The 25,407-nt window shown below is 38.9% G+C and overlaps 2 protein-coding genes across 3 annotated transcripts; both read left to right on the forward strand.

Annotated features, from left to right (window-relative positions):
* Positions 1-1,328: 1,328 nt before the first annotated feature.
* Positions 1,329-8,140, forward strand: gtf2h1 (general transcription factor IIH, polypeptide 1). The gene is made up of 15 exons (XM_079681460.1): positions 1,329-1,513; positions 1,966-2,127; positions 2,220-2,412; positions 2,859-3,024; positions 3,136-3,229; positions 3,741-3,890; positions 4,027-4,106; positions 4,228-4,355; positions 4,428-4,515; positions 4,611-4,699; positions 5,089-5,206; positions 6,329-6,419; positions 6,685-6,800; positions 7,250-7,342; positions 7,426-8,140. The coding sequence occupies exons 2-15, from the start codon at positions 1,974-1,976 to the stop codon at positions 7,510-7,512; spliced, it is 1,647 nt and encodes a 548-aa protein (XP_079537586.1). The 5' UTR covers positions 1,329-1,513; positions 1,966-1,973; the 3' UTR covers positions 7,513-8,140.
* Positions 8,141-8,858: 718 nt separating this feature from the next.
* hps5 (HPS5 biogenesis of lysosomal organelles complex 2 subunit 2) lies at positions 8,859-23,549 on the forward strand. 2 transcript variants are annotated; one of them, XM_079682778.1, is made up of 24 exons: positions 8,859-9,018; positions 10,785-10,914; positions 11,639-11,749; positions 11,886-11,950; positions 12,050-12,242; positions 12,817-12,947; positions 13,294-13,512; positions 13,585-13,656; positions 13,837-13,925; positions 14,333-14,511; positions 15,747-15,905; positions 16,167-16,326; positions 17,246-17,363; positions 18,868-19,011; positions 19,170-19,238; positions 19,329-19,450; positions 19,541-19,912; positions 20,572-20,692; positions 20,780-20,929; positions 21,005-21,124; positions 21,309-21,422; positions 21,511-21,617; positions 22,087-22,378; positions 23,042-23,549. In XM_079682778.1, exons 2-24 carry the CDS (start codon positions 10,807-10,809, stop codon positions 23,100-23,102), a joined length of 3,276 nt encoding a protein of 1,091 aa, XP_079538904.1. In that variant the 5' UTR covers positions 8,859-9,018; positions 10,785-10,806; the 3' UTR covers positions 23,103-23,549. The 2 variants fall into 2 exon arrangements, with proteins under 2 accessions (XP_079538904.1, XP_079538903.1); XM_079682777.1 differs by having other exon boundaries at positions 19,329-19,912.
* Positions 23,550-25,407: the final 1,858 nt, after the last annotated feature.

A 25,407-nucleotide genomic window follows, 5' to 3' on the forward strand; every position in this document is an offset into this window, starting at 1 on the left:
CACAGCAGTACAGAAATGTAATACACTATAAATCAGGTATGAACATAGGCAGTATAATACACTATAGACAGAATTATTATGAATAACATGTGTTTCAATGGTGCATTTTGGTACTGGGAAGAGTCTTTCCATTTCAATAGAAATATGTTGCTTTTAGGTATAGCGGTGAACCATCATTTATAATGTAAGGTATATTATTGTATACGTCATTTAATACATAATAATAATCTTTATTATTTGATATTTAGACATATACAGTTGGTCACCTAAACACACAAATCAAATATGTTTAATGCCTCCACGGCGGCAACTTCAGTGACTTTGCAGATTCAGATTTATTTATAACGTAGTTCAAACATTAAAGTGATGTTAGCTTGAACTCATTTATAAATATAAAAAGCATTACTCTGAAAAGGGATATAGCAGCATAATAAGTCTTTCTACTTTTGGTACTTTAAATATATTTTTGATGAATGCTTTTGTACTTTTACCCATAGGTGAATATTTACTACCCTTTTAAAAGGTCTGAGTATTCTTTTCACCACTGATATTATTAAATATCACTATTTCTAACACTGGGCGGATGTTAAACTCACTCAAAGATCTGAGTAAGACTGTACGTGTCCATCATTGAAAATAATAGAGTATCCTACTTAATTAATATCTATACTTGTGTGTCTATTCGACAAAGTAAATAATCAAAGGAATTTGTAAACTATAGTTAGAAATAAAAAGTATGTATAAAAATTTTAAAAAATGTATCAATATACAATTAAGAAATGCAAAGTCAATAGGACCTTTTTTATTTATATTACAACTGAATAGAAATAAAGATGACATGCATATCAATATGTCATGCATATTATATTCACCAAATCATTATGTGACAAATTCAAATAAAATGTGCCATTTAAAAAAGTAAAATATATTCGTAAATAAAATTCATATTCTAATAGTAGAGGATAGAGACATTTTTACATACCACAAAGGTGATAGTTTGGACGTGAATTTAGTTATTTTTTGTACAGTTAATTTTATTTTTAGGGACATTTCATATTCATAAAAAGAGGTTCTAGACTATAAAACTTAATTTTTAACATTTTTTACCAAAAATGTAAACAATATAGTATGAAAAACTAATTATATTAATAATTGTATGTAACTCTATTTTTCTTTTTTCCACCAATTTATTATATGTAATTTTGTATGACGTTATATGTCTACCCCTGATATATAATATGTCTTTTGAATAAATAAAGGGAAACAAACATATAGGTGTTAAGCGGGCTCCGGCTGGAACGGATCCCTTATAGCGTTACCCAGCCGGACTCTTTTCAGTGTAACACACCGCCTGGCAGTCATGTCGACGCTGAAGTCAGGACGCTCACTGTTAGAGTAGTCAAATACTGTTAGAAATAACTAAATGTGTAATTTTTATACCAAGTAATACATTAGTTTGGATTATGTGTTGAGGAAAAGCGAGGTATCCATCGCAGTATCGACTTATTTTGAGGTAAAATAAGTTTATTACTGAATTCCCCCTCAGGCTTTTCTCTTCTTGATTATTAAGGTTAGCTAACGTAACACCGCTTAGCTATGATGTGATAAATAATACAATAAAACACAACCATTGCTTGTTTGTGTTGCCGAGCAGAGGATAAAAGCATTACAGGAAGCATGACATTTATTTGGGACATGTCGTGAAATACGCTAAGAAGTTGATGCTTATACAAAGTGGTTCATATATAACGTTATGATCTCTTTACCGTTAATGTTGCTAATGTTTCATTTGTGACTGCAGTTCCCTGTTCATCTTTACATCTCTGAGATTATTTTTGAAATCATGAAGGATATCATTGTTAATGTATTTATTGTTGTATTTTACACAAGTCTTATTCAGTTTTAGTTTGTTTTATTATGTTATACTTGCCTTGCCATGCTTATTTAACCAATGCCTTTTTTCAGTTTGAGCCATGGCATCCCTATCAGAGGAGGTGCTGCTGGTGCTGAAAAAGGTTCGCCAGAGGAAGCAGGATGGCACACTTTATCTGATGGCTGAGCGTATAGCCTGGGGTCCAGAGGGCAAGGACCGCTTCTCAGTCAGCCACTTATATGCAGATATTCGCTGTGAGTAATCGATACCATCCAATTAGAAAGATGTGCCAACAAAAATGTGTTGGTGATGTTCTAAAGCTGCAATTTATTTGTTTTCTGCACAGGTCAGAAAATCAGCCCGGACGGTAAATCCAAAATTCAGCTGCAGCTGGTGCTTCACACCGGCGACAGTACCGCATTCCACTTTTCCAATGACAGCACTGCACTCAAAGACAGAGACGCTGCCAAGGAGCTGCTGCAGCAGCTGCTGCCCAAGTTCAAGAAGAAAGCCAACAAGGAACTGGAGGAGAAAAACAGGTGAGACCCAGGTGTTCTCACAAGATTCACTTAAAGGATATATCTGGTAATATCTATGTTTTCTTATTGGGATCAAATTGCATTATAAGATGAAAACTAACCATACAACTATCCTTTTAACAAGTGTTGTGTGACCAGAGAGCTCACTTCTATCAAAAAACGATTCAAAACACACCAATGAGCCACACTGTTGCACTGGGTGACATTTTTCCACAAAGTAACTATTTTGGAACCTGTTTCTTCTAAAGATTAACATGGTCCGTATGAACAAATGAGATTGGGTCTGAGGGTCCCAAACAGGGTCCGGATGTCCCTCTATGAGTATGGGAGTTCACTGTTGACTTTGGGGACAGCCTGTGTGACCAAATCATCTCCAGTCTACTATTAAGATTTGTATGCAATCTTTCAAATAATATATTACATTCTTTAAATGTTTTTTCCTGTAGGATGCTTCAGGAAGATCCTGTGCTTTTCCAGTTGTATAAAGATCTGGTGGTGAGCCAGGTGATCAGTACAGATGAGTTCTGGGCCAACCGGCTAGGAGACACGAACAACTCGGACTCCTCTTTATCCAACAACAAACAGGAAGTCGGTATATCTGGAGCTTTTTTGGTGAGTACATCAAGTCTGGTCAAAATAAGACCTTGCATTTTGAATCTTACTCAAACATTGTGACCTTCAGTATCATCATCATAATTGTAAAGTATGTTTTGTACATTACAGGCTGACATTAGACCTCAGACTGATGGCTGCAATGGCTTGAGATATAATTTGACTGCTGACATTATTGAATCTATCTTCAGAACATACCCTGCAGGTAAATCATCTCAACTTTAGAGTTAGCTGCTTTCTTTCATTCATGGCTTCTACCAGCTCATATATAAGGGACTGATATTTAAGGTATATTTCACCCCCAAAATGACCATTTGTATATCAATTACTCATCCATGTTAAAATCTCACGCCTGCACAGGTGCGTTACTATATTGTGTGAGGAGTGGACTGTGGGAAAGTAGTTTAGATTGAAGGGTTTTAGCACAAATGCATGTGTTTTGGAAATAGTGAGCATACGACTGGATAAATGAGACTTGAAATATTCTGCATTAGTTCTGAGAGAAATAGTTTTGACCTGCCCCAGTGTGCTTCTATTCATCCAGAAGTTTCCTTTTCTTCTTGTGTCATCATTGAGGCATGCCAGAAAGTGGGTTCAGGAGCCGATAAACAAATGATCATTTCAGCTGTGAAGCTTTCCTGTAAATGTGCAGCTTGTGTGCCTAGGCACCGCCACTGGACTAAATATTTTAATATGTATTTGCGTTGTACTTGCAGTGAAGCAGAAGTATAATGAAAATGTGCCTCACGAGCTGACGGAGAAGGAGTTCTGGACCCGCTTTTTCCAGTCCCATTATTTTCACAGAGACCGCATCAACACAGGAACACAGGACATCTTCTCAGAGTGTGGCAAGCAGGATGAGATAGGTAGGAGTCTTAAAGTGTTTCCAGGTGCAAATCTCACATAAATGCAAGTATTCTCTACAGATGTCAGTACATGTTTTACCTAAACACTTGCAAATGAAACAGCTATGTTACAAATCTGTTCTTATGTCTCACACAGGGTTAAAGTCCATGGTGGTTCAAGGAGTGAAGAATCCTTTAGTGGACCTCCTGTCGTTAGAAGATAAAACATTAGATGAGGTGACGTATTATGATTCGCCAATCACAGCCACATCATACTACTCAGAAATCATTTGCTTTTATAGCTTTCTTTTCCTCCTTCCTCCCTTGACCTGAAGATTTGGTATTTTCTGTGACACAGGGTTACGGAGTTTGCACAACAATGCCCTCAACTTCCAACAGGACGGTGAAGGACAGCAGCAACTCTGCCATTATAAAGCGGTTCAACCATCACAGTGCCATGGTGCTGGCAGCAGGCTCAGGCAAGGGGTGAGGAAACGACTTCTTTTAAACCTTTCTCATTCTTATTAATGATTTGCTAACGGTTTCATCTTTTTAAAGGGAAACAGCGGGTGACCCAGCTAGTGAGACGAGCTGCACAGACGGAAACTCAAGGGACTCTGACTTCTTCCAGCCTCCTGTAAAGAAGGTGATGCCTCTGCAGCTGTAACAGAGGTTTTAATTCTAAATATGAATATTGCTCTGTAACAGCCTGTCACTTTTTCTGTTGGCAAACTTTCTTAGGTTAAATTGCAGGAGGCCATTGAATATGAAGATCTTAAAAAGGAAAAGAAGCCAAAAACAATTGCATTAAACCTCAAAAAGTCTGACAGGTAAAGTCTGCCCACCTTTTATTTTTATTTTGTTATTGATATTGTTTGATTACACAATAACAGATGGGGGGGGAGTCTCAAACTCTTTATTTGACAAATATGTCACTATCAGTACTAATTATTCCATTTATAAAACTTAAGTTTAGAAAAGTATGGTGTTTTTCTGAATATATGTTGTGTTTTCACTAAAGAATTTACTGAAAAAATCCAAGTTTTCCAGTTATTCCTTTTCTTACAACTGGGATGATAAACAACGATTATTTGTGTTAGGTTTAGGAAAGCCTCTAAACTTTATTTATTAACTTAAATAACAGGGGTTATATTATTGCTTGATTTAATGTTGAATTGTTCTAATATAATGTTTCTCACTCCCTCTCTGTATTCTTAAGGTATGCTCACGGTCCTGTGCCACTTCAGTCCCAACACTATTCGACAAGCCAGGATATCATCAACTCTCTCAACTACATCCGGCATGAGATGGTCAATTATAAACCCAACCTCACTCAGGTGTGTTAACACTATTTCCACTTAGCTCTGTTGTGATTCAACACTCTTCGACCTTTGAACAAAGAGGAATCATCATGTTTGTAGTTTGATCCGTTCAGATCAGAAGTCCAATTACATAACACATTTTCAATTTAAAGGTGACCTATCATGCAAAATGCACTTTTGTACATCTTTTATACATTAATATGTGTCCCCGGTGTTCCAGGAAACTCACCAAGTGTCAGAAAACACAACCCTCTCTATTTTCCTCCATATCCAAATCTCTTAAAAAGGGGCTGCAACGGATCTGATACAGACTGATCCAGATTTGAACACTTCTATTACGTCACAGAAGTGACTCTACGGCTATTGGGCCAACTCCACCAATCAGGAGGAGACAGCCACGGACATTGCCGTTGGAAAGCGCTGGAGACGATGTAGTACATATGCCAGGCCTGTAGATGGTGCTGTTCTCACAGAATCAGCCCATGCAAAGACAGTGTTAAATTGAGCGAAATGAGGAATGGCTAAAATGCATGATCTGTTTGGTATTTTGAAAAACAAAAAGTATAAATATGCCTTATATAGGTATGGTCCTACACTATATTATTCAAATATAGCATGATAGGTCCACTTTAAGAAGAGAGCCTTATCAATACTGGTAAAAACCTTGCAGGCCTCAAGTCAAGCATTGGTGTGTTTCTGTGTATGTTTTACCGATGTATATACACACTGAAAGAAAACAGCTTCCAAAACACTAAAATAGATACATATTGTAAACTACATTAAAGTGGCAGTTCCTAAATGAGATGTATCTAAATATTGTTTATTTCTAGGTACAAGTCTATTCCTTATATGTAACTTGCATATGTAAAATAAACGATTTAAATATGTATTTTAATTTATTCTTCGGTCAAGTTGGAATATTTCAATTGTCACAAGTAATTGCCCCTAAAAATGTTACGAATATTATGATAACGCTTTTATTCAAATAAAAAAGGTAATTTTAGGGTCATGAACTCCTGATTGTGTTCCAATATTTCCAATTTTTTTCAAAAATAATTCAGTTTTTTTCCTGAAAAGACACGGATATGTAACTTTGAGTGATGCCTTTAAAGCGTTTAACACTGATACTTTCTGCAGGTGTTGTGCAGCACAACGGCTAGTTCTGCCATTGCTGCACTTTCTCCAGGTGGCGTGCTCATGCAGGCAGTAACACAGCAGGCCATCAATCGTAAGTGTGTTGTACGATAACAGTACATTATAACTATTTATTGTGAAAGTTGTAGCACATGTGTCAGGTAGCTTCAATAAGCCTTCAACGCATCTGCAGAGATAAAGGGAGGGATTTAAATATCTGTGTTTCAGGGTGGTTCTTGGATTATCTATAGATTCGTCACTACTGCTGACACCTGAATCCATCCTGACAAACTTTTATTTTAAGCTTGGAGTACTTGGTTTTGTCTTCTCAATTAATATCTTTATCATTTCTTTTTCAGAGATGGTACCCACTGATGTTCAAGGAGAGCTGAAGCATCTTTATGCGGCTGCTGGAGAGTTGCTGAGACACTTCTGGTCCTGTTTTCCTGTAAACACACCGTTTTTAGAGGAAAAGGTGACTAATAATAACTTAAAGGAAGTATGAAAAAAATGGTGGGGGAGAAACATTACATCTGTTCGCAAAATCAAAGTGTTATACAGTTTTGTGCATGGGGTAAAAGTGCATAGAAATAAGTATATACATTGCTTCACGGTTTAAAAAAATACACTTGCCCATAACAGTGAAGCCATATAATGCTAATGAATATATTCTACTCCTTAAACTTATTCATGTTTTAGTGTTTTACAACACTCAAGCTTTCTGACAATATCCTTCATGTCATGTATATATATACTTATTATAATGGTATTTATAGACATTTGTTTTTACTTGGACATTTTATATCACACTCCTACATGAAAGTTTAGATTTTTCGGCTCTGTTCATTTGTCTGTCCGCGAGCAAACAGAAAATGAGTTTCTTTCCTTCAGATTTGTTCTCATCATGTCTCACTCTTTATATAGGTGACGAAAATGAAGTCAAACCTGGAGAGATTTCAGGTGTCCAAGCTTTGTCCTTTTCAGGAGAAGGTTCAGCGTCAGTACTTAAGTGCAAATGTAAGTCTCTAAACTATTAATGATAACACAATGTCTTATATACCGGGTGACACTTGTATTAAATGGCTTTGACGTCCCCACAGCTCACAGGACATTTGGAGCAGATGTTGCAGACAGCCTATAGCAAGTTCCACGTCTGGCAAACCCGTCGCATGCTGAGGAAAACCTGAGGTCTGATGATTTGTCAAAGAGAGGACATTAAAGACATTATAGAATTTGGACAAATGACGAGGAAGGTTCTCGCGACAGCCTGATTGGACGAGATCCACAGGGGCTACATGAGGATATACATGGATGCTGCTACATCCCAGACAGTTCTTCAGAGACTAACTGCCGCTCAGTCACCAATGACTGTTATTAGTTTCTTTCCCTTTTTTTTGTTCTCTCAATGGTTGAGAGATTGGTGCCGGTATCGGTTAAATGGGACTTTAGTAGTGGTGTAATGTGACCAAATTTCAAATGGAGAATCATAAAGTAACTCAGGAAGACAGGCTGATGTGTGAAATGCAAGCAGACGACTGCCAACATGAGTTTTATCTGTGCACAGAGCAGAGAAAGAGACAAACAAGGAGCAAATCTGAGCACTGGTTTAACTTGTGGAACAAAGTTCCAGATAATCTGAAGTGAGCATAGCAATAATGTGATGACATTTCACACTGAGTGCATTAGTGTGTGTGCTTGTTTGTGGCTCCAATCACACTGTCACTGGTTTGTAATGTCTGCACCTTCTGTCTGCACTGAAGACGAAAATGTCACTGAAATAAAGTGAGAATGTGATCATTCGACTGTCTTTTGAAACTACAGTATTTCATTTATCAGAGTCTGTCTCAGTTATTTTCTAAACTACATAAGAGATAGAGGTTTATTTTTCTAAATGTGTAGCTTTAGCTGCTTTTAGAGAGTATGGAGATTGTTTCATTGTGACCAGTGGTGGAAAGTAACTCAGTACATTTACTTAAGTCATATTTTTTTGACATTTGTACTTGAGTATTTCCATTCAATGTTTTACTCTAGATTTATTTTAACACTCACGTTTAGTAGTTACTTTGTACATCAAAAACACAAATATGCTGATATGGTATAAAGCAACGGGACATTGTGCATAAGGAGATCATTTTGAGATTAATGGATTTGTATGCATGGTCCTTTTCCAATAAAGAAATATATATGAGTAAAAATAATAATATGAGCTAAAAAAAGAATGTAAAATTAAATCAGAATCAGAAACAGGTCTATTGCCAGGTGGGTTTACACAGGAATTTTCCTTGGTGTACATGGTGCATACTTTAACATAGAACTATGTTTATGTAAAGAAAGATAAATGGTAAGAAAAGTACCAACAAAATAAAACGATTATTACTATATTTACATGAACTATAGATATACCCGTACAAATACCGAAAGGGATCAAATACTGCTTATTTTAGTAAAAAAAATAATTACTTTCACTTTTAATGGAGTATTTTAAGATTTGGACTTTGGACTTCTCAACAATGGTTGTGATAAAGCCTCCAGCAGGAAGTCACCAGCTGAGCCGGGACAGGTCGCCTGGCTGCGGACACAGGCGTGAGACTCACCGCTGTCTTTCCACAGAAAAAAGTGAAGAAACCCAGCATTGTGACGGGATTTTGGTTTGGATCTGTAGACGGAAACACTGCTGTTTCTCCTGACATTTGGTGAGTTTTTAATGACAAAACCATACGTGGTCCCTACATCACTATCTTAGCCAGCTAGCATGTTTGCTAACTTGTTATTGTAAATACAGAGGCGAGTTAGCGCACTGAACAGTCTTCAGATGTATCTTACTTTGAAGAAACCTTTATTTATACCTAACAAAGCCATGTCGTTCTTATAATATTGTGTTATGTATTTCTGGGTCCATTAGTTTGATGGTAACGTTAGCATTAGTGTCAGCAGACATGTCTCGTGATGCATGGCAGACAGACGACCCTTTTTAGTTTCGGAAAGCAACTGAATGAATTGTAGACATTTTATTAACAACTACCATAAGGAGCCCGACAGTGATTGACTTAATTAGTTTCACTCACTTACACTAAGGTATACTGGATTAAAGTAAGGGTTAATAGAAAGTAGATGTACTTTACTTAAGTACACTTTTGAGGGACTTGGACTTTACTTGAGTATTTCAATGTTTTGCTACTTTCTACCTCTACCCCACTACAATTCAGAGGTAAATTGTGTACTTTTACTTCACTACATTCATTTAATAAAATGTAATTACTTTGCTGATTTGTATTAAATATGTGAAAAATAATCAACCCTTAAATAAGACTTTAGTTACATCTGGAGCAAAATTCACAAGTTACCCGGCCTGCAGTATACAAAGTCATTCAAACTAGCTGCACCTTTACCAGCTTTAATAACACTTGAATGCATCAATATTTATAATCAAAACATATAATATATATTATTATATTATGTTATTCTGAAATGGGCTGGTCTGCACTATGAGTACTTTTACTTTTGGAACTTTAATTATATTTTGATACCAATACTTTTGTACTTTAACGATTTGATTGCAGGACTTTGACTTGTAAAAGAGTATTTCTACACTCTGGTAGTTCTAAGTAAGTAAACATTGGTTAACCGTTATAGTTAACACATTAAAGGTACTCTCGTTGGGTTTTTACCATAGGATTTGTAGGCTACTTCTAATCAGTGTTGGATTAGGTACTCAGATCCCTAATAACGAGCAAAAGAAGCAATACAGTTAACAACATCTCTGACTCTGATTAAGACCCAGTTTACATGGAGACGGTTTGTGTTGTATCTTTCTCTTTCGTATAATCATTTTGAGTCAGGGACTGAGCCGGTATGAGTGTACATTTTCCTTAGGTCTGATCAGCACATCTTTAACCATCAATACCTTCATGTAGCAGACATTAGAGTGTTAACAAATACAGAGACAGAGTTCAGAGGTGACTGTTTCTTCTCACCTTCTTTTGAAATATTTGTCAACATAAATGCTCTGGAGCAATTATGTTCTGTCCTTTTGTTTTCTACGTGTTTTTTTAAATGTAGAAAACACACTGATGGTTTTTACAGTTATTCAAATGATCTGCAGTTTTTGTTCTGCTTCCTCATATGTTGGATTTAAAAGTAAATCAAAGCCAAACTACATTGTGTTGGATTTTGAGCTGAATGGCGCCCTGGTAAAAAACAATTCTTTCAAAATTAACTGAGACTTCCAGGACAGCAGATACTTGAACAACAGTTTTGCTGCACTAGAGATGATAACATGTTTTTACCAGAATGGAGACGGTGTAAAGTGAAATCATGACTGGTCAATTTGAGAAAGTAGGTGCACCGCTGAAAGTCATATGATGTGACGCAGCTGAGGGCCGAGGTATGCAAGGGAGCAGAGCAGTGACTTCTGAAGCAGCCCACATTTGTCATACTTTTCTGTCTTATTGTCTCCCAGTTGTAAAGGATCAGCAGTGAAGATGCCTCTGATACCAGTTGTGCCAGAGAACCACAGTCATGTCCTGGCAGAGTTTGACTGCCTCGATCCGCTTCTGTCTGCTCTCCGTTTAGACTCTGGCAGGCTAAAGGTAGGTTTTACCATCACATGTCTGAGTTTTATGGTAAAATCACACATAATCAATATTAACGGCTCTTATACCATAACCTTGAGTATCTGCCAATACTCAATGGCATCTGAAACAGTCTCTTTCCTTCTCCTAAACAAGTATTGAGAGTTCTTAATATATTTGTAGTAGGGATACACTTTTTTGGGTTTACCTTTTTTATAATTGATTTATAGTGGTTTATTATTCATTATCATACATTAAAAACCCAACATCCCTTAACAGACCTTGAGGGCAGAAGAATATTTAGAGGATTGAAAACGTCAGATTGGCTTTTGAGAAGTGACTACACACGGTCCACACAGCGGCATGCGTTGAAAGCTTCACCATTCACTCTGAATGAGGTGACGTCACTTTTCGCCGAACTGCATTGTGGGAAGCGACGCGGAGCTTTGCTGGCGTGGCCAAGCCATGGGCGTGGCTCGCTGCAAAAGTTGAGCAATGTTCAACTTTTGAAGCCTCGGCAGAAGCGTCAGCCAATCGAATCATATGCCAGTACAAGCTCTAGCCAATCAAACCGCTGCTTGTGTGTCAGGGGCGGGAGATTCATGTGATTGGTTGTTGGTTGCGTTTCAGACACGCCCGCCGGCAAGCTTCAACGCACGCCGCTGTGTGGACGGGCCTTATAACCAATAAATTGCACATTCATCAATGTAGAAAATTAAAGTCTATGTACTCTTTCTTTCAGTGTACCTGTTTGGCAGTCTCAAGGAAGTGGCTCGCATTAGGAACATCAGCAGGAGGGTTGCACCTGATCCAGAAGGAGGGCTGGAAACAAAGGCTCATCCTCACCCACAAGGTAATATGTGACCCAGGGGCTTTGTGCAAAAATGCAGAGTTCACTCTTTTTCTGTCACAGCTACACAAAAAGAAAATACAATGTTAGTTTATTTGTATTTCTTGTAACTCCTAACCCTTGGTGCATTCTTCTTCAGGAGGGATCTATTACTCAGGTGGCTTGTTGCCCTCATGATGAAGACTTTATCGCGATTGCAACAAGGTGAGAGTCTATCCATGAAATAAAGATATCTCTCACATACAGCACTATCTCTGTGTCTGGTGTCGCCTGTATTGTTCTCAGTGTGTGTCTCTGCTGCAGTCAGGGTCTGGTGGTGGTGTGGGAGCTGCAGCTGGAGCGGAGGGGTCGTCCGGAGAGAGTGAGTGTCTCCTGGGAGCACAGAGGCCAGACCATCACGTCCCTCTGCTGGGACACAAGCACACTCAGAGTGTTCGTCGGGGACACGGGAGGCAAGGTGTCCTTTCTGCGTGCGGGGTCCTCCAAGCTGGGCAAGGTATTAGTGGCTGCTGATTCACAACAACTGTTTGTGTGTGAATGGCTTAAGGCTGTATAGGTCAAATCATCATTCTTAATGTTGACATGCAAACTCTCAGCCACAACGCAGACTCTATGTATTACATTAATGCACATAATGTACAACAATATTTTGTATTACTGCCGATTTTTATTCCATATTTTATTCCTTCTTATTCCATTCCATTGCAATGTAAATACTGTTATATTTTACTATATTTTTTTATATTTTTCTAGTTCTCTACCTGTGTTTTTCATTCTTGTCTTACTTTTATGTATGCACCACGACACCGAGTCAAATTCCTCGTACGTGTCAACCTACCTGGTAATAAACCTGTTTCTGATTCTGATTCTAAATCAACATTTCAAAACATTGAACCTTTCTTCTAATAAAGTCAGTGTTTCTGCACAGTTCCAGAAAACGATAAGGTCCTTAATAGTATTATACTATTCTAGTGGTTGTTCTGTAACATTGTGTTGTAAAGTCAAAATGAATTTGTGTTCTGATTTATACAGATACCATACATGTTTGATATTGTTTTCTTTGTGTCTAGGGGTCAACATTCGTTATCTTCCCTGTTCAGACCGTCACCACTGTGGACTCCAGAGTGGTTCAGCTCGGCTACCAAGATGGCCGCCTGCTGGTGTCTTCCTTGAGCCGCTGCTACCTCTGTGACACAGATAGGTGAGGACCACCACAGCTGCGTCTCTTTAGTGGAAAAGACCCTCAGCCAAGGTTTTCCTTTTAATGCAAAAAATGCTCTTTCAGGCTCTCAAATATGGAGACGTCGGCTTTTTTCAGTATTGTATCATATTAAACTAAATATATCTGCATTTCGGGGAAAACAATACATATTAAAATATAAGTAAGATATCGGGATAGACATTAGCACTATTTTCTAAAATGTATTTGTAATGTATTCTATATCAAATATTAGTGGCAGGCTTAAGATTGGGCTCTGGCAAAATGTTGCCAATGTTGATCATTTGGTTGACTCCTGAAAGGAATCCCTTTTGTGTTCTTTTTCTAGAGAGAAGTTTTGGCGTGTTGGATCTAAGGAGCGTGATGGAGAGTATGGAGCGTGTTTCTACCCTCAGAACAGGGGCTTATTGGTTGGACAGCCCCCCCTGCTGTACTCCGCCCGGCCGGGGTCTCGAATATGGGAGGCCAGCTTCAATGGAGAGGTTCTGAGCACCCATCAGTTCAAACAGACCCTGGCCTGTCCTCCTCTCCCTCTCATCACCTACAGGTCATGATTGTTCCTGCTTTAAAATGTTCTTCTTTGATTGGCCAAACAACTAACTGTCTTACATTCCTGCAGAGATGAGCCACATTACAACCCAGCACAGAAGAGTCCGCAGTCAATCGCCTTCACTAAACTGCTTTACTTTGGGTAATATTATTTATATATTGCCTATCTTAGTTTTTAGGCTTGTCGATCACTTGTTTTACCACATGCATATTATTGATTAAACAAGTGCGTTGATAACACTAGACGACATCAAAAAGAAAACCCTCCCATTATTGTTTATTCACTCACTTGACAAACTGTACACTTTACTTTTATTTATAGAGACCAGAACTTGCTGACCTGGACTGACTCGGCAATTTATATCTTCACACCTCAGAACGGACAAGTGCTTCTGTGGACTGAAGTCAAAGGTGTGCTTATCCTGCTTCCTCCTCAAATACCACCAACAATCCTTTGGAGTGGTGAAGCAAATGTTGAATTCATGAACTGTTGTGTTGTGTGGAAGTAGGACCAAAAGTCATTCTTAGATCTGTATTTGATCTGTTTTATTTGTTAGTGTGATGATCAGCATTATGAGATATTTGTAACGTTGGTTGATTGTTATGCGTGTACTTGCCCAGTGACTCCAGATGGAAATGAGTTTTTAGCTTTAATCTGGCATATAGCATCTCTTCTCTTTTTTAGATTAATGTATTTTTATGCATGGTCCTTGTTCAATAAAGGTTTATATTAAAAAAGTAACGGTTGATTATACTGACCTTTTGTTCCTGTCTTTACTTTAGTGTGAATTGATCCATCCTGTTTTTTTATTTTGCAGACTTGGTTAATATTGCAGTCTACCGCAACGAGCTCTTCTGTCTCCATGGCAGCGGGCGTCTGTCCCACCTCTCGCTGCTGTCTGCTGAGCGCTGTGTGGAGCGTCTGCTGCGCAGGGAGTCCTGGCCTCTGGCGGCTGGGGTCTGCTGTATGTTCCAGCACACAGTCACCAGCAGCAGGGTGAGACCCCCGCTCTCTGTGAACAGAGAAACCTAGATTCAAGGTCTTATCTGGCTAATGTTCTTATTACGTCCTGTGTTTACAAGGATAAAGCAGAATGTACCTGTAAAGCTGTCTCACCTAACATGGCCTGACTAAAAGAAGAATCAACAATTGCCATGTGCTAGTTATGGCTCCTGCTAGCATTATTACACTTGTAATACATCTTTAAGAAGGGATAATCGTGGTAATTGACCCATTAAAAATTGTAATGTATTTAGGCGTTTGGCGCAGTGGGTTAGTGCGTTGGGCACAGGTTCAAACCCCACTGCAGTCAGCATGTCGTTGTATCCCTGGGCAAGACACTTCACCCCAAATTGCTCCTGTGGGGATTGCCCACGGTATTGAGTATGTAAGTCACTTTGGATAAAAGCGTCTAACAAGTGACATGTGATGTAAACAAAATAATGTTGTTGCTAATCATTTTCCAGACTGTGAGAATAAAATACCCCTAGCACTCAGTATACATACAATAATTATATTAGTGTGTGGCGTAGTTTCATAACATTTTTTAATTTAAAAGGTTAAACATCATGAAAATTTAACACATGTGTGGTACTCATGATCAGGACTGATGTTTTTAGAATTTTTGGACATATCAGGCACCATCATTTCAGTTTAAAGTAAATCAAGCATTTTAGAAATGTTGTATCTTACCTAGATGTATTATAATCGAAGTAAGATCTCCCTATGTGATGCAGGGTTCTTACCGGAAAAGTCATGGAAATTCAAAATGCAAATTCCAGGCCCTGGAAAAGTTATGGAAAACAATATTTTTCCCAAAGTTTTGGAAAAGTCATGGAAATGTAACTAAAGTTGCATCAAATATAATTTACATTTTATCTAATCGTCGAAATAGTAATGCTATAATGATAATAAATACTGTATCGTATAGTAATGAAACTTAAAATGGCATTTAACTGTCGAGGTATTTTGCTGGTGAGAGATTTTTGTGGATTTAGCCTGTAGAAGCTAGTAAGCCAACTATTTGATTTTTTTTTCGATAGATAGGCACAACATGTTTCATATGCAGTCCTTATTTTCCTGTTCCATGTTAAAATAAACAATTTTCAGTGGTACCGCTGAGAGAGTAATTTTTTTGGTCATTGAAAATCATTAGTGAAAAAGTGTATGAACCCTGGTGATGATAAAGTATTAAGAAGCCTTGCTCATCATGATTCCTGTTTTTAATTCAGGCCAGGAAATCAATTCCCATCGACCGCCTGGAGCACCTCAGGTCTCAGCTCAGCTCCAGCACACACCCCGAGCTGTGTGTCCAGCTGGAGGAAGTCATCTCCAAACTGGAGCCTCTGGACTCGGCCTCCAGCAGCCGTAGGAGCAGCATCTCCTCACACGTGAGTTACATTTACTCCCTGCAGATGATTAACTGCAATCTTGAAATTTAAAGCTAAGCATCCAACTTTCTAAACGACACACTTTTGGTTAGAACCAGCTTTCAGTCTTTGCATCCAGAATAATTCCACATCAAACTAACATCATGCTTTGTATACTTTCCTTCAATACATGGATTTTCTATTAGCTCATTATGACTCAAGCATGCAGCCTCTGCTTATTTGTCTGTAATCAATGGGTTTGCTGATATCATCATTATCCAGGAGAGCTTCAACGTCCTGGACTGTGGGATCTATCGTGTGATCAGCCGCAGAGGAAGCCAGTCGGAGGAGGAGACGAGCTCCATCATCAACCAGTCAGCGTCCGAGGAGGAGCGCCTCAAAGAGTTCAGTTTTGTGCAGGAGGAGGATCAGGTGGATCAAGGTAAGAGAACGGCAGCTGCCTGTTAAACATACATAGAAATAAAGAAAGGGATTATTAGAATTCAGAGTGGTTTTCGATACTGCCACCTTAAGAGCTGACACATTTTCTGAATGAACAGGTCGTTTTCAAATGTTATTATAACTGATTAAAACTAGTTATAATAATTGTATTATTATAATTACCAGTATGAGTTTTTTGGACATGCTAACAAACTCTTGTAACAATGAAAATCATGGAAACCAGTTTTCGACTATCTTCTTCCTAAAAACACTTTCTTGTTTACCTCTACTTTTTCTTTAATCTGCACAGGAACAAACTTCTTTTCTGCCTCTTCTTACTTTCGTTAGAAAAAGAGTGAAGTTACTTTCAGATTCATATCTACTACTCTATTAAAACACCTCAATATAAAGCCAAATTAGATATTTGTAATGTTGAGCATCTGTTGCTGCTAAAACATGTATTATTAAAAACATTTGAAATGAATTTGACTCTTTGACTTTATCTCTATTGCCATAATAATAAATCTATAATAATTCAAAAACGGTCTTGTATGTTTGCCACTAAGATGACACTGCTTTTCATTTTTTGAAACACACAATAATTGAATCAAAGTGTTGCTGTTTCTGAACCTGCTGAGAGCTAAACGATCACTCTGCCGGCTGATGTGCTTTGCCAGTAAAACCTTTACTTTGGCACGCTGTTAATAACATCACGTTTCCTGTCTGTTCCATTGCATCACACATAAATCACCCTTTTGTTTTTTTTTACATTGTGCAGCATTTAATTTACGTTTGCTCTTGAGTGGTGTCTGGCTCCTCTGCTCCATCTGCTTGCGTCATGTCCTCTGCCTTCCATCGTTCCCCTGCAGTATCCATCCATCTGTGTTTGTCCTCTGGCTCTTGCCCACATCTTCCTTCAGATCCTCAGAGCGCTGAGCGAGTGGAGGCCGAGCGATCCGATTCAGGCTTGCAGTTCCACCTCCCCCTCTCATTTCGCCCCAAACCCCCCCGCATCGCACTGCAGGCCGTCAAAGACAGGTAACATGCAGAGACGTAAAGGACAGACATACTCACAGACTACCTTTCAGATCATATGCGTTGATACTTTTTATTACTTTCTCATTATCATATGTACTTTAACATCATGCGCAAAAAGGTCCAGAGTGCTTGCAAGTTCAAACACGTGTAATAATTAGGGCTGTCAAACGATTAGCATTTTTAATCAGATTAATCACAGCTTAAAAATTAATTTATCATGATTAATCACCATTCGAACTATTTCCAAAATATGCCATTTATTTATGTATATTGTTGTGGGAATGGAAAGATAAATGAAAGAAGGCGGATATATATCCATTTAACATACATTATGTATGTATGTTTATTATAACATTGTTCTGTGTGTCAAAATGAAAGACAGCCCACACACCTATCAATCATCAAACCGTGGGGTCTTATTTCATTACGTGTTGATTTCTATCAACACGTAATGTTATATCGATGTATAGAGATGTACTACAGCAAAAGTATTCTCCGTCGGGACTTCCTGCAACAACCCCACGCCGTTATCTTGATTCTGATTGGCCAGAAGACATTATCAAAGATGTTCTATTGAGAAGACGACCACTACGTGACAAAAGTTTTCAAAACCGTTTCTAGTGTTCGGTATTTCCAGACAAGTGGCAACTGAAATCAATCTTACTAACTGCTGTCTGTGCAATTTACTCCGCGAGAGTTGGCGGACTTTATTTTGCTTACTTTAACATCATTTTTCATGGTGGGGCTAAGCCATTTCTTGGTATGGCTGTAGCCCAGCCATACCCTGGCGCTGCCACTGGTTGGATGTATGGGGCGGGCCATTCTGCGCATGCGTTAAATGCGTTAAATATTTTAACGCAATTAATTGCAAAAATTAATTACTGCCGTTAACGCGATAATTTTGACAGCATTAGTAATAATTAATCAGATTGCTTTTTAACGGTGACATAAAAACATAGACAAGTGTACATTTTAAGATAAAGCTGGTTACAGTCTTCTTCACGGTTTAATTATTTTATGTTGCTTATTTAACAAAATGTATCTCCTTTTGAGTGTTATTCTTTTAGGTATTAATGTTTCTTATGCACTTTTTCATTTGTATTATTCAATAGTTTAATGAGGTTTTCTTAAATGTTCTTGTGTCACAGCAGCAATACAGACATGGAGCTGCAACACATTAGATATCTTAGATTTGTATTCAACACTAAATGATCAAATGTATTTTTTGTAATGAGGATTGAAACGCCTACAATCACTATAATTGTTAGTGCAGCTGTGCTCGTAGGCGTATCACTTCCTCTTTCCATTGAACACGCACATCTAGTTATTTTTAAATGAACATTGTTTATCTGTGGAGAAGCGTGTGGCAGGTTTCATTTCCAAGCACCACACCCATTGTTCATGTGAAAACGTTTGTCGTTCTGTTTTCCTTTCTGAGTGTTATCTCATCTAATGTAATATTATGAAGGGTTGTTTTCTAATATTCAGTCATTGTTGTTTCCAGTGTTTCTAGTTTTGTTAAGAAGACAACGGAGAAGATCAACACCCTCCAGATGAACTCTGAGCTCTGGCAGCGGACTGAATTCAGAGAGGGCGGACAGGCAGACATCTCAGCCACAACTTCGTTCTCAGAGGAAATGGACAATGAGTGAGTAAAGACCTGAACACGTGGACTATAACCACTTTTCTGAGACTATGAGAAATAAGTCCTCTCAAATGTTTCTACTTGTCTTTAGGACAAGCTGTGGAGTATTAGCTTGTTTTGAAAACACTATATCAAGTAAAGTGAATTATATTTGTCATCAGAGTTTATGATGAAATGCCGACCGTAGAGTCCGACATGCAGGAACTTCGGTCCGCGACAGAGCGAGCTATGTAAGTGCGGCCCAGCTTTTTGATAGAATCCAGATTGCATTACTTCACAGCCTCTTTTTAACTTACATTAAAAAATATGTTTTAAATAAGCTCCCAGATTCAAGATCCTTTGGTGCTGCTGGACCCGGACTGCCTGGGGGAAACTCTGCTGGAGTGGCTGGTGGTGCTGGAGCGAATCCTCGGACCTGCTGATCACGGGTCAGCCGCTGCAGGTGATTCAATAACAGATGGTCTCGGAGAAGAGCGTTGGGATTATCTAAACGCCTGCTCAGAGCAACAAGGGGAGTCTTCCTTGTCGTCAGGTGAACCAAGAGAGAGCTTGACAGAGGAGAAGACAGAGGGTCCTCCTGAGCTCGGAGAAAAAGAGGACCGGTGTGACTCCTCTGAGAAAGAACATGAAGTTTCAAATGAGACTCGTCCAGATCCGGTCCGAGTGGCGTCTCCTAAAGCTGTACCAACGGATCTCCTGGCCGATCTCAACCAGCTGGCCACGCTCTACACGGAGCTGAGCTGCTTCAGGAAGGAGGAGGAGGAGGATGAACCAGCTCTGGGATGCATACCTTTCCTGCGCCGCTACTTCTTTCTGCTGGACCAGGAGCGCGTGAGGAGGATGTGTCTGCTGTGTCACCAGGAGCAGCCCGAGGTGCAACGCTCCTTCACCGAGGCCATGCTAGGTCAGAAGCTTCTCCTTAAATCTGTGGTTTTAACTCATTTTTCTGTATTTCGTTTTAACAATTCAAATGTCACGCATAAAGAAAGAAAACGTAGATAATATAAAGAGAACACACTTCAACAAGCAACAACATAGTGGGCTTCTGCTCTGCTTTTGAAAATCATTTGTATTTTAGTGACCAAATCCTGATTTGATATGCAAGTGTCTCGTAGCTTTGCACCAGCCCAACAAAAACAATGGTTTTTTTTTTCGTAACATTTGAACAATTTCTCTAGTCGGGGGATAAAAAGTTGATTGAGCGAAAAGTAAAAGTAATATGTTATTTAAAAAAAATTATCCTCATTATTCAAAGATAGTCCTTGAATGCCAGAAATCAGTTGAGCAATAATAAACATTCATTCAGCCATTTTTAAAACAGAGAATCCAGTCTATGATTGTGAATGTGTTTTTATGTCCAACATTATTACTTCTTATGAAAACTCTTTGCTTTGGAATAGCCAGGTATTGCTTTTCACAGACATGGCTGGGTCTTTCCATTTTTACATTCTACACCCGGTGAATATTCTAATAGTGATATTTCTCTGTTTGATTCTGAGGTAGTGAGAGAATACTGTATTCACTTGTATCTGCAATCCAAAATGTATTTGTCTTTCTCTGTAGATGTCACTCAGCACAGTAAGGTGGTGGAGGTGATTCAGAGAGGAGATCTGCTGAGGTCTCTGCGCAGTCTGAGAGAGCTGCAGCCCTGCAGTGCCCCCCCTCTCCTCGCTCACTTACACAGGTCAGTACACACATTTATTTTTTATCAACTCGTACTTTATATCACAGTGACGTCTTCTTGTTAAGCAAGTTATCTGTTGTCATCCAGGCTGTATGAGAAGCACGGGGAGGCGGCTGTGCGCTCGTTTACCCAGTTTTACCCCACGGTAACTCCTGCTGATATCATGACCATGGCTCAGCAAAGCCACTTCCTGGCATACCTGGATAATCTGGTCCAATCTCAAACTGAAGAGGACAGGTGCACATTTAGTTTCATCTATTTGTTAAAGACTTTGAACTCCCCTTGTTGCTGAATTTGATATTTCTTCCTTAGGTTGTCATTTTTGCAGTCCCTTCTTGAACCAGAATCACTCAGACAGGATTGGCTGGAGCTGGCACTTACCCACGATGCACCTCAACGCAGTGACACGCTGACTCCCGATGGAGAGCCCAGGTTGGTCCGGTTTGTGTGTGGAAAATGTCAAAATAGATTTAGGATTATTCATTTTTAACATTCACTTAAAGAGCAGGTTTCCAGTGTAAGATGGACCTAGTTACTATCATGTGTACATTTCACTTCTTCTACAAAAATAAAGTGAAAGTGAAGTTTATTAATAAATATGTGACTCCTGCTGCAGGTGGCACTCTCACTGTTTCAGCTGGGGTTACGGACGCCTCCTGTCTCTCCTGATCCGCCTTCCTGCAGATCTGTCCTCCAAGCAGAAGATGGCGGAGACGTGCCGCAGTCACGGGTACTTCTAACTTTCCAAAGTCATTTTTTTTGCTGGTTTTTGTTTTGAAGTTAGCTTTTTGACATCATGCATTAATGTGTGTGTGCAGATACTGGACGGGCTACATCTCGCTCTGCTGTGAGCTGCAGCGCCGCACCGAGGCGTTCTCCGCCATCTGCCGGCTGGATGACATCAGCCTGCTGCAGGAAGCTGGTGGTAAAACCTTCACACAGAATCACAATTATTATTTCCAATTGGCTGAAAGGAGAGTTCATAACAGCAGCATACATCTGGTCAACAATCGTTCATGTAGTCTCAGTCCTGTCAAATGTCCTTGTTAGTTTTTATGATATTTAGTCATCGTTATCGTGTGTAGTTTATTCAATGAAAACGATTCAATACTATTATTTATCATACTACAGTATAATAAACATTCTAGATAACCTAGTCTACCAAAATATAACGTAGTTTCTTTCTCTTAAGCCCTGCTGTTGCTTGGTCCAAACAATGGTCATCCTTTTTTACACTAAGAATCTAGTCATACATCAGTAGAAATCCTTTTTATGAATGACCCTATGGGCACTCATCCCCCAAAGAAACAACCCTAATGAAACTAACTGACACGTTTGAAACATAAAACCCCATGATAGTCTAATGTCTGTCCTGTCCCGCTGTTATTGTCCAGGGGTGGAGCCTCAGACCCTGGAGGAGTGGAAGCTGTTGATCCGGTTGTCTCAGCGCTGCAGCGGGGCATCAGACTCAGATCAGCTGACCGGTGTGAATGGGAGCGGCTGGTCCAACGGCTCAGACGACTGTGGAGGGAAGATGAGCCCGGAGACCCTGACCCTGATGCTGGCTCGCTGCGCCGGGCCTGACCGCGCCATGGCCGTCCTGGAGGAGTGCGGGGTGCAGCTCGACCTTTCGCCCCACTCCAAACTGGTCTGTGAGCTGCTGAGAGTGACTGAGAAGAGGCAGAGGTCAGTCAGGAATTACTGATTATTATTTCCATTTAGCAATATTATTAAATGCGCCTCTTGAAGAGCGCAGGGTTAAAAAGGTTCAGTGGTTCGGCGTGCGTAGGAGGGGGAAATGTGTTCATTTGCTCATCTCTCTGCTTTGACCAATCAGCTCGCTACTCGTTCACCATGTGTGACTCAGGTACCACATCAAAATGTCACGTTGGCTATCCTGAATTCAAAATGGTGGAATATACTGATATCAGGACAGCAGAAAGCCTGCACATCTTCTGTGGCAGACTGAAAACCCACCTGTTTTGACTGTTCCTTGGCAAATATATAGAATTTAATTTTTTTAATGATCTGTTCGCTAGGAAGCACTCAGAGAGGATTGGCTTATTTGAAGCTAATACTTGGAGGAATCCTGCTTTTTCATGGTTAAAGGCACTTATTGTAAGTTGCTTTGGATAAAACTGACTGCTAAATCAAATGTAATGTGTTTGACAGTAATCAATTGAGTCTAAAAATCACCTTGTGATATGTAGATTTTGAACCAAAATGTGTGAATGAAGTATGAGAGGACAGCTCGGGAACTGCTTCTTCTACAATGAAAGAGAATCAGTTTCATTTGGCTGTTCTTCATCTTGAGGTATTGCATTTCTAAATATTTAGTTTTTGTTTCAGAGCGATGATCCAGACGATGCTGGAGCGCTGCGATCGGTTCCTGTGGTCTCAGCACGCCTAACTGAAGAACAGCTGCAGCTTCTCTAAACAACATAACCAACACTGAAATGTACCTGCTGTGAAGCTGCAACCCAATGTATGCGCTGTAATTAATGTCAAAGCTTTCAAGTTCAATGAAGGAACGTGTCTTCCCAGTATAAACAGTATTATTACTTTGAACATTGGCACGCAACCTGCTGGATCACGGATACTTTTTTTATGATTTACTTTGATCAAAACTGTTTTTATATATTAAAAATGAACTAACCAGGTAACACCATGTGAATAAAAACTGTCTATAAGATTATTATAATTTGTTATGTTTTAAGAACAAAATATTTGTCATTAATATGCACGACTAAGTTTCTGTAAAGAGCAGAAAACAAACACAATTTTAACAGCAGATGTCTTAATTAATGTGTGCTTTTGTTTATTTTCCGCAAACCGTAATAAAAATGTAAAACAATGATATATTCTTTTTTTTACTGTTTATTTATTTTTATTTTTTGTCTTTAAAGTCATATAAAATGCATGTTTCTGCTCCTGACTTTAGTTTTACTGCACCATTTAAGTTATCAAACGGTTATAAAAGAATGTGATCTGACTCTTTATCAACCTTTACGTCCGTGCTTATATTTTCTTCAACGGGACACAAAGTATTTTCTACATTTCAGATGTTGAACGTCACATAGTGGATTATGGGTAATGTGGAGATAATTTTAATAACTTGGTAATGAAATGGGACTTATGACTCGGTTGATGGTATCTCACACCTGGAGCATCAAAGGCAGGACGGGGCGGCCTGGTGCGTCACTGTTGAGATTTGAAGGCTTTCATTGGACACAACCGGGTCTGAGTCACATCCTCTACACCCAGTTAACTGACCTTTATTTCTGACATATTATACTTTCTTATGTTCTTCTTTATCAATGTTTCTTCATTTATTTCCCCGAATCCTCGTCTAAACGGTGATGGAGGAAGTATTCAGTTCCTGTCCTTTGATAAAAGTACTATTACCACTCTGTTAAATAGCTTATGTGTTGTATTAAGAAGTATGAGTGTATATTTAGGAACATATTGAAAGTAATCAATGCAGAGAAATGACACCTGACTGTACTAATACTTATATATATATCATTACTCATGTATTAATGTATAAGCAGGATTTTACTGTTGTAGTTGTGAGGTTAAGCTAATTTCTATTTATTGTATACAGGATTGCAACTAATTATTTTCGTTATGGATCAACGGCCTCAATGTTTAATCAATTCAGTTGCTTGTTTGATAACATTTCTCCATTTAATATTCCAAACGTAAAGGTAGGGTAGGTAAGTTTGAGAAACCGGCTCGAGATACACTTTTTGTTATATTCCATGGAATGCTCTTAACATCCCGATAGCAATGAATATTTTAAGTGCTTTGACAACAAATCCAGAGCCCTAGAGAGAAATGACTCTGAACAAATCCATACAAAAAATTCATCTGTGGAAGCCGTAGTACTGTAAAAAGCACGACCAATCATTTTAGCCGGCCCGACTAAAATAACTGGATGGCCTACCTGCCTGTCAGCCTTCCATCTGTGCACAAACTTATCTCGTGCCCTCATTGGTTATGTGCGCGTTTATGTGTGTTGGAGGAGGGGCTCTGTAAGGAAGTGGCAGATTTTCTCCGGCTGTGTATTTCCAAATTCTAGCGCACTCGAGCTGGTTTCTCCAAAATTACCTACCCCAGGAAAAGCGTTAAATCCTCACTTTTGAGAATAGAAGCTGGCATTCAACTTATTTAAAAAAACTAATGAATTAATGAGCTCATCTTGTATTGTATACAGGGTCAGGTACAGTAGTGTTCTTTTTACAACACTGTCATAGTAAATAAGCTTTTCATACCTTCTATATGTCACAGTGTTAATCTCTAGAGTCTATAGTAACTAATCCAATGAAATAAATGTAATGCAATAACAAGTACAATATTAGCCCTGAAATAAAGAAGAGTAAACTTGAGTTACTTGAGTAAATGTACTTGGTTAAATTCCACCACTGATGCTCACCCACCTGTCCTGTGTCACTGGCACAGGGACGATCAGATTGCAAGGAAAATAATCCATACAAAAATGTGCTGAATGTCATTGTGACATTTAAATGTGTTGCGGCTTCATAATAACAATTTAGTCTTTACAATGTGCTCCTAAGTTTGCTTCAACATTCAATATTTCCACCGCGAGATTTTGTTTGTGTCCTCTGCTACAGCGATGTATTCTCTCGAGGGATGGGTAGAATTGTGTAATTTGATTGAGATGATCCAAATAATGACAAGAGGTTTTCATCAGG

The sequence above is a fragment of the Notothenia rossii genome (genome assembly GCF_949606895.1).
Source record: "Notothenia rossii genome assembly, chromosome: 5".
NCBI lineage: Eukaryota > Metazoa > Chordata > Actinopteri > Perciformes > Nototheniidae > Notothenia > Notothenia rossii.

Bases quoted from the DNA above. Each gene is read 5' to 3' on its own strand.
- hps5 (XM_079682777.1), top strand. From the start codon at position 10,807: ATGCCTCTGATACCAGTTGTGCCAGAGAACCACAGTCATGTCCTGGCA. The intron at 12,948-13,293 runs GTGAGGACCACC...TTCTTTTTCTAG, and splicing joins TACCTCTGTGACACAGATAG to AGAGAAGTTTTGGCGTGTTG. The intron at 22,379-23,041 runs GTCAGTCAGGAA...TTTTTGTTTCAG, and splicing joins GTGACTGAGAAGAGGCAGAG to AGCGATGATCCAGACGATGC.
- gtf2h1 (XM_079681460.1), top strand. From the start codon at position 1,974: ATGGCATCCCTATCAGAGGAGGTGCTGCTGGTGCTGAAAAAGGTTCGC. The intron at 3,230-3,740 runs GTAAATCATCTC...TTGTACTTGCAG, and splicing joins CTTCAGAACATACCCTGCAG to TGAAGCAGAAGTATAATGAA. The intron at 4,107-4,227 runs GTGACGTATTAT...TCTGTGACACAG, and splicing joins AAGATAAAACATTAGATGAG to GGTTACGGAGTTTGCACAAC.